The 9,253-nt window shown below is 44.0% G+C and overlaps 1 protein-coding gene across 1 annotated transcript in view; it reads right to left on the minus strand.

Moving 5' to 3' along the window:
* Positions 1-9,253, minus strand: part of LOC110513598 (mast/stem cell growth factor receptor kita) — a 97,186-nt gene that overhangs the window by 17,106 nt on the left and 70,827 nt on the right. The window contains exons 17-18 of the mRNA XM_036972919.1: positions 5,493-5,615; positions 4,981-5,092 (exon numbers count right to left, since the gene is read on the minus strand). Of these exons, the coding sequence (XP_036828814.1) occupies positions 4,981-5,092; positions 5,493-5,615 (235 nt within the window). The remainder of the gene's footprint in view (positions 1-4,980; positions 5,093-5,492; positions 5,616-9,253) is intronic.

Here is a 9,253-nt window from a genome sequence, read left to right on the forward strand (position 1 = left end):
ACTATAGATACCATGTGACCAGACATCAGTCTCCAAGGTGACTATAGATACCATGTGACCAGACATCAGTCTCCAAGGTGACTATAGATACCATGTGACCAGACATCAGTCTCCAAGGTGACTATAGATACCATGTGACCAGACATCAGTCTCCAAGGTGACTATAGATACCATGTGACCAGACATCAGTCTCCAAGGTGACTATAGATACCATGTGACCAGACATCAGTCTCCAAGGTGACTATAGTTACCATGTGACCAGACATCAGTCTCCAAGGTGACTATAGTTACCATGTGACCAGACATCAGTATCCAAGGTGACTATAGATACCATGTGACCAGACATCAGTCTCCAATGTGACTATAGTTACCATGTGACCAGACATCAGTCTCCAAGGTGACTATAGATACCATGTGACCAGACATCAGTCTCCAAGGTGACTATAGTTACCATGACATCAGTCTCCTAGATGACTATAGATACCATGTGACCAGACATCAGTCTCCTAGGTGACTATAGATACCATGTGACCAGACATCAGTCTCCAAGGTGACTATAGATACCATGTGACCAGACATCAGTCTCCAAGGTGACTATAGATACCATGTGACCAGACATCAGTCTCCAATGTGACTATAGATACCATGTGACCAGACATCAGTCTCCAAGGTGACTATAGTTACCATGACATCAGTCTCCTAGATGACTATAGATACCATGTGACCAGACATCAGTCTCCAAGGTGACTATAGATACCATGTGACCAGACATCAGTCTCCAAGGTGACTATAGATACCATGTGACCAGACATCAGTCTCCAAGGTGACTATAGATACCATGTGACCAGACATCAGTCTCCAAGGTGACTATAGATACCATGTGACCAGACATCAGTCTCCAAGGTGACTATAGTTACCATGTGACCAGACATCAGTCTCCAAGGTGACTATAGATACCATGTGACCAGACATCAGTCTCCAAGGTGACTATAGATACCATGTGACCAGACATCAGTCTCCAAGGTGACTATAGTTACCATGACATCAGTCTCCTAGATGACTATAGATACCATGTGACCAGACATCAGTCTCCAAGGTGACTATAGATACCATGTGACCAGACATCAGTCTCCAAGGTGACTATAGTTACCATGACATCAGTCTCCTAGATGACTATAGATACCATGTGACCAGACATCAGTCTCCAAGGTTACTATAGTTACCATGTGACCAGACATCAGTCTCCTAGGTGACTATAGTTACCATGTGACCAGATATCGGTCTCCAAGGTGACTATAGCTACCATGTGACCAGACATCAGTCTCCAAGGTGACTATAGTTACCATGTGACCAGACATCAGTCTCCAAGGTGACTATAGCTACCATGTGACCAGACATCAGTCTCCAATGTGACTATAGATACCATGTGACCAGACATCAGTCTCCAAGGTGACTATAGTTACCATGACATCAGTCTCCTAGATGACTATAGATACCATGTGACCAGACATCAGTCTCCAAGGTGACTATAGATACCATGTGACCAGACATCAGTCTCCAAGGTGACTATAGATACCATGTGACCAGACATCAGTCTCCAAGGTGACTATAGATACCATGTGACCAGACATCAGTCTCCAAGGTGACTATAGATACCATGTGACCAGACATCAGTCTCCAAGGTGACTATAGTTACCATGTGACCAGACATCAGTCTCCAAGGTGACTATAGATACCATGTGACCAGACATCAGTCTCCAAGGTGACTATAGATACCATGTGACCAGACATCAGTCTCCAAGGTGACTATAGTTACCATGACATCAGTCTCCTAGATGACTATAGATACCATGTGACCAGACATCAGTCTCCAAGGTGACTATAGATACCATGTGACCAGACATCAGTCTCCAAGGTGACTATAGTTACCTTGACATCAGTCTCCTAGATGACTATAGATACCATGTGACCAGACATCAGTCTCCAAGGTTACTATAGTTACCATGTGACCAGACATCAGTCTCCTAGGTGACTATAGTTACCATGTGACCAGATATCGGTCTCCAAGGTGACTATAGCTACCATGTGACCAGACATCAGTCTCCAAGGTGACTATAGTTACCATGACATCAGTCTCCTAGATGACTATAGATACCATGTGACCAGACATCAGTCTCCAAGGTGACTATAGATACCATGTGACCAGACATCAGTCTCCAAGGTGACTATAGATACCATGTGACCAGACATCAGTCTCCAAGGTGACTATAGATACCATGTGACCAGACATCAGTCTCCAAGGTGACTATAGATACCATGTGACCAGACATCAGTCTCCAAGGTGACTATAGTTACCATGTGACCAGACATCAGTCTCCAAGGTGACTATAGATACCATGTGACCAGACATCAGTCTCCAAGGTGACTATAGATACCATGTGACCAGACATCAGTCTCCAAGGTGACTATAGTTACCATGACATCAGTCTCCTAGATGACTATAGATACCATGTGACCAGACATCAGTCTCCAAGGTGACTATAGATACCATGTGACCAGACATCAGTCTCCAAGGTGACTATAGTTACCATGACATCAGTCTCCTAGATGACTATAGATACCATGTGACCAGACATCAGTCTCCAAGGTTACTATAGTTACCATGTGACCAGACATCAGTCTCCTAGGTGACTATAGTTACCATGTGACCAGATATCGGTCTCCAAGGTGACTATAGCTACCATGTGACCAGACATCAGTCTCCAAGGTGACTATAGTTACCATGACATCAGTCTCCTAGATGACTATAGATACCATGTGACCAGACATCAGTCTCCAAGGTGACTATAGATACCATGTGACCAGACATCAGTCTCCAAGGTGACTATAGATACCATGTGACCAGACATCAGTCTCCAAGGTGACTATAGATACCATGTGACCAGACATCAGTCTCCAAGGTGACTATAGATACCATGTGACCAGACATCAGTCTCCAAGGTGACTATAGATACCATGTGACCAGACATCAGTCTCCAAGGTGACTATAGTTACCATGACATCAGTCTCCTAGATGACTATAGATACCATGTGACCAGACATCAGTCTCCAAGGTTACTATAGTTACCATGTGACCAGACATCAGTCTCCTAGGTGACTATAGTTACCATGTGACCAGATATCGGTCTCCAAGGTGACTATAGCTACCATGTGACCAGACATCAGTCTCCAAGGTGACTATAGTTACCATGTGACCAGACATCAGTCTCCAAGGTGACTATAGCTACCATGTGACCAGACATCAGTCTCCAATGTGACTATAGATACCATGTGACCAGACATCAGTCTCCAAGGTGACTATAGTTACCATGACATCAGTCTCCTAGATGACTATAGATACCATGTGACCAGACATCAGTCTCCAAGGTGACTATAGATACCATGTGACCAGACATCAGTCTCCAAGGTGACTATAGATACCATGTGACCAGACATCAGTCTCCAAGGTGACTATAGATACCATGTGACCAGACATCAGTCTCCAAGGTGACTATAGATACCATGTGACCAGACATCAGTCTCCAAGGTGACTATAGTTACCATGTGACCAGACATCAGTCTCCAAGGTGACTATAGATACCATGTGACCAGACATCAGTCTCCAAGGTGACTATAGATACCATGTGACCAGACATCAGTCTCCAAGGTGACTATAGTTACCATGACATCAGTCTCCTAGATGACTATAGATACCATGTGACCAGACATCAGTCTCCAAGGTGACTATAGATACCATGTGACCAGACATCAGTCTCCAAGGTGACTATAGTTACCATGACATCAGTCTCCTAGATGACTATAGATACCATGTGACCAGACATCAGTCTCCAAGGTTACTATAGTTACCATGTGACCAGACATCAGTCTCCTAGGTGACTATAGTTACCATGTGACCAGATATCGGTCTCCAAGGTGACTATAGCTACCATGTGACCAGACATCAGTCTCCAAGGTGACTATAGTTACCATGTGACCAGACATCAGTCTCCAAGGTGACTATAGCTACCATGTGACCAGACATCAGTCTCCAATGTGACTATAGATACCATGTGACCAGACATCAGTCTCCAAGGTGACTATAGTTACCATGACATCAGTCTCCTAGATGACTATAGATACCATGTGACCAGACATCAGTCTCCAAGGTGACTATAGATACCATGTGACCAGACATCAGTCTCCAAGGTGACTATAGATACCATGTGACCAGACATCAGTCTCCAAGGTGACTATAGATACCATGTGACCAGACATCAGTCTCCAAGGTGACTATAGATACCATGTGACCAGACATCAGTCTCCAAGGTGACTATAGTTACCATGTGACCAGACATCAGTCTCCAAGGTGACTATAGATACCATGTGACCAGACATCAGTCTCCAAGGTGACTATAGATACCATGTGACCAGACATCAGTCTCCAAGGTGACTATAGTTACCATGACATCAGTCTCCTAGATGACTATAGATACCATGTGACCAGACATCAGTCTCCAAGGTGACTATAGATACCATGTGACCAGACATCAGTCTCCAAGGTGACTATAGTTACCATGACATCAGTCTCCTAGATGACTATAGATACCATGTGACCAGACATCAGTCTCCAAGGTTACTATAGTTACCATGTGACCAGACATCAGTCTCCTAGGTGACTATAGTTACCATGTGACCAGATATCGATCTCCAAGGTGACTATAGCTACCATGTGACCAGACATCAGTCTCCAAGGTGACTATAGTTACCATGTGACCAGACATCAGTCTCCAAGGTGACTATAGCTACCATGTGACCAGACATCAGTCTCCAAGGTGACTATAGTTACCATGTGACCAGACATCAGTCTCCAAGGTGACTATAGTTACCATGTGACCAGACATCAGTCTCCAAGGTGATCTATAGTTATGTACTGTACATTACCTAAAGAGAATATTTCCCAGAGCAGGATACCGTATGACCAGACATCACTCTCCAAGGTGTAAACACCGTCAAAGATACTCTCTGGAGACATCCACTTCACTGGGAGACGGGCCTGGAACACACAGGAAACGCATCATCAGGGGGAGACAACACCCACAGGAAACGCATCATCGGGGTGAAACAGGAAGTGGCTATTCATTTTAAAAGATAGTTCAGTGATTTTACTTATTTGGATGTTTCCTTGCCTTGACAGTCGTTGTCCAGAGACGACTATTATCAAGATAAGGAAACACATCTAAACATGTAAAATGGCCGAACTATCCCTCTGAGATTTACGTCTATATCAAGATAAGGAAACACATCTAAACATGTAAAATGGCCGAACTGTCCCTCTGAGATTCCGTTGTGTTACAATGATTGGGTTTTTACTTGTTGCTCTTTGATGGTAAAACCTGAGCAACCTTCTTGTATTTCACACTCTTTCTATAACAAAAATACACACACACACTTACATTGCCTCTGAGGACGTAGTTAGAGTCGGTGGTGATGTCTCGGGCAAGTCCGAAGTCACAGATCTTGGCTACTCTACCCTGAGTCAGCAGAATGTTCCTGGCTGCTAGGTCTCTGTGGATACACTACACACACACACACACACACACACACACACACAAGAAAGTGGCACAGGCACGCACACAGACACACACACACACAGACACATTTAGAGTAAAGAATCAACCATGTACAGAAATAACTACATAGAAGACAGAAACACAGACAGCAGCAACTACAACTGTCTCTAACTCAGTGGAGACCTGTCATTCAGGGCAGAGCCCCACTTGTTAAGCTACAAAACAAATAAAAAGTTGCCCTGTTTAGCATTTTATTTTGGCATTAATTCCATGTCACATATCAGTTTGCAAACAACGTAAAAAAAATAAACAAATAAACAAATCCTTGAGTTAATAAAGCCGTATACAAACATGGTCTCTTTCTTGACAGAAGCCAAAATAAAAATAAGAACTAAAACGTATAAAATAATATATTTTTCGTCTCTCTGTATTTCATATTTTTCCTTCAACTCTCCAGACCTCATTTGGCCGCCTTTCGTTCCAGTACTCTGCTGCCTGTGACTGGAACGAATTGCAAAAATCGCTGAAGTTGGAGACTTTTATCTCCCTCACCAACTTCAAACATCAGCTATCTGAGCAGCTAACCGATCGCTGCAGCTGTACATAGTCTATTGGTAAATAGCCCACCCATTTTCACCTACCTCATCCCCATACTGTTTTTATTTATTTACTTTTCTGCTCTTTTGCACACCAATATCTCTACCTGTACATGACCATCTGATCATTTATCACTCCAGTGTTAATTCTGCAAAATTGTAATTATTCGCCTACCTCATGCCTTTTGCACACATTGTATATAGACTCCCCCTTTTTTTTCTACTGTGTTATTGACTTGTTAATTGTTTACTCCATGTTTAACTCTGTGTTGTCTGCTCATACTGCTATGCTTTATCTTGGCCAGGTCGCAGTTGCAAATGAGAACTTGTTCTCAACTAGCCTACCTGGTTAAATAAAGGTGAAATAAAAAAAAATTAAAAAAAGAGGCTGAATTGTATCTCACAGTCTGAGTGAGTGAAACAGTGCCCCCTCTGTCCCTCTATGTGTTGGCAATCCATCTGATGCTGTGTGGTCAAAAAGAGTATGACAATGTTGCCACCAGTAGCATTGAAAGCAACGGAAGCCAGCGAGCATTTGGCCTCCCCTTTGATAAAAAGGAAAAGTATAAAATAATAGTCAATCAAGCGTTGAGCTAAACTGTGAATGGTCCTGGCGCACCAAAAAACAGTGTCAAAGGAAGCCAGCTTGGATTTGGCTTCACTCCTATCAGATCCCATTCATACGTCATTGACAGAAACAACTTGAATTGTTGCATCTCGTTGTGTTGTTGTCTTCTGGTGACTAGCTAGTTAAAATGGTCCCTTTCCCAAATTAGCCACGGATGGAGATGGGGATTTGAACTTGTGATTTTACTTAATTCTCCATGCTGGCTAATGATTATAACAACGATTCTGAACCAACCATTAATTCATACGTTGTTGTGCCCCTGGTAGAAGGCTAATGTTAACGAGATAACGTTGCCCATGAATGGAGTTCGGCTGGCGAGCAAGCATTGTGAAGTGATGGATCGTTTTGTCAACATGACAGAGAAGAGGATGTCATTGGCGTTTCTCTACAAGTAGGGCGAGTCAACATTATCTTTCTACTTGCACGAATGAGCATGCACGCACACGCACACGCACACACACACACACACACACACACACACACACACACACACAGAGAGAGAGAAATCAGTACCATGGACAGCCACATCATATTTAGCTTACATTATTGGACTAAATAGTTTCTGGTATCTTTTAGTTGTCACTGTATTAGACTAAGCAGAGGTGATTAGATGATGTTGAAATGTTGAAGTGTGAATGGTGCTGGAATAGTGGAGGCAGCTACTGTTTTCTTTGGGACTTGCGGTAACTCTGTGGTTCTAAATCAATAGTTGTTGAGTAGTCAGAAAATGTCAGAAACATGACCTTGCTTGACCTGCTGTAGGTCATGTATCTGTTTGTTACAGGTAATATGTTTTGTGGACTTCACTGGACAGATGTTGCTCTCTGGTTTTATGATGAAACAAAGGTGTGGTTTGAATTTCTTATTGACTTGCCCCTTTAGGCCCTTAGACCTATATACCACTGTGTCTATAGGCCCTTAGACCTATATACCACTGTGTCTATAGGCCCTTAGACCTATATATCACTGTGTCTATAGGCCCTTAGACCTATATATCACTGTGTCTATAGGCCCTTAGACCTATATATCACTGTGTCTATAGGCCCTTAGACCTATATATATCACTGTGTCTATAGGCCCTTAGACCTATATATATCACTGTGTCTATAGGCCCTTAGACCTATATACCACTGTGTCTATAGGCCCTTAGGCCTATATATCACTGTGTCTATAGGCCCTTAGGCCTATATATCACTGTGTCTATAGGCCCTTAGGTCTATATACCACTGTGTCTATAGGCCCTTAGGCCTATATATCACTGTGTCTATAGGCCCTTAGGCCTATATACCACTGTGTCTATAGGCCCTTAGGTCTATATATCACTGTGTCAAGGCATATGAACTAACAGGTTGTAGAGCAAACAATGTAATTATCACAACACACAGGTTGTTATATGGCTTTTGGTGCTGGATTCCCCAGTGATTTGACTCAGGCACTGCTACTGTTTTCTTGAGTCAAGCAGCTCCAAAATGCAGGTGTTTGCATCCCAGCTCAGTGCTTTCTGTGGTGGAGAGGCAGCCAGCAAAAATACAGAGCGTATGGGGGTTGGTAATCTTCTCTAGTTGCGCTGTGATTGGCTCAGTGGTCTGTCACTCACGGGGACACTAAGTCACCGCAGAATCTACAGGGAGAGCTAGGCAGTTCAATTCCCCTTTGAGTGCTGCCATAGATTTACATTAGAAGTGCCCGTCCAAATCGGGGCCTCCTAAGTGGCGCAGCGGTCTAAGGCATCGCAGTGCACGAGGTGTCACTACAGATCTGGGTTTGATCCCAGCCGCGATTGGCCCGGCGTCGTCTGGGTTAGGGGAGGGTTTGGCCAGCTGGGATGTCCTTCTCCCACCACGCTCAAGCGACTTCTTGTGGCGGGCCGAAGCGACTCCTTGTGGCGGGCCGGGCGCAGTGCACGCTGGCTTCAGCTGTATGGTGTTTCCTCCGACACATTGGTGCGGCAGGCTTCCGGGTTAAGCGAGCAGTGTGTCAACAAGCAGTGTGGCTTAGGCGGGGGGAGGGGGGGGGGGGGGGGGCGGGGGTGTGTTTCGGAAGCTCTCAACCTTCGCCTCTCCCGAGTCCGTACGGGAGTTGCAGTGGGGCGGACAAGAAGTGCACGTCCAAGAAGGCTCATGGTCATTGGCCACAGAGAAAATGACATCAAATCATGTTATATGTACAGTAGCTTTGATTGGACAGATCACGTCAACATCCGACTTTCTAAATCTTAGCTAGCCGTCATCATCATGAATCAGGTCGACAATCTACTGGCAAATCCTTTTTAATCCTCGTCATATGAAGAGAAATGATGAAGAGAAAAAATAGATAAAAAGGTATCGGTACTCATCGGCCACTGGACATAAAAATTACACAACAAGTCGGAAAGTCGCAAATTCAACAATGAGTGGTTTGGAAATAATCAGTGGCTAACT

The sequence above is a fragment of the Oncorhynchus mykiss genome, unplaced genomic scaffold (genome assembly GCF_013265735.2).
Source record: "Oncorhynchus mykiss isolate Arlee unplaced genomic scaffold, USDA_OmykA_1.1 un_scaffold_212, whole genome shotgun sequence".
Taxonomy (NCBI): domain Eukaryota; kingdom Metazoa; phylum Chordata; class Actinopteri; order Salmoniformes; family Salmonidae; genus Oncorhynchus; species Oncorhynchus mykiss.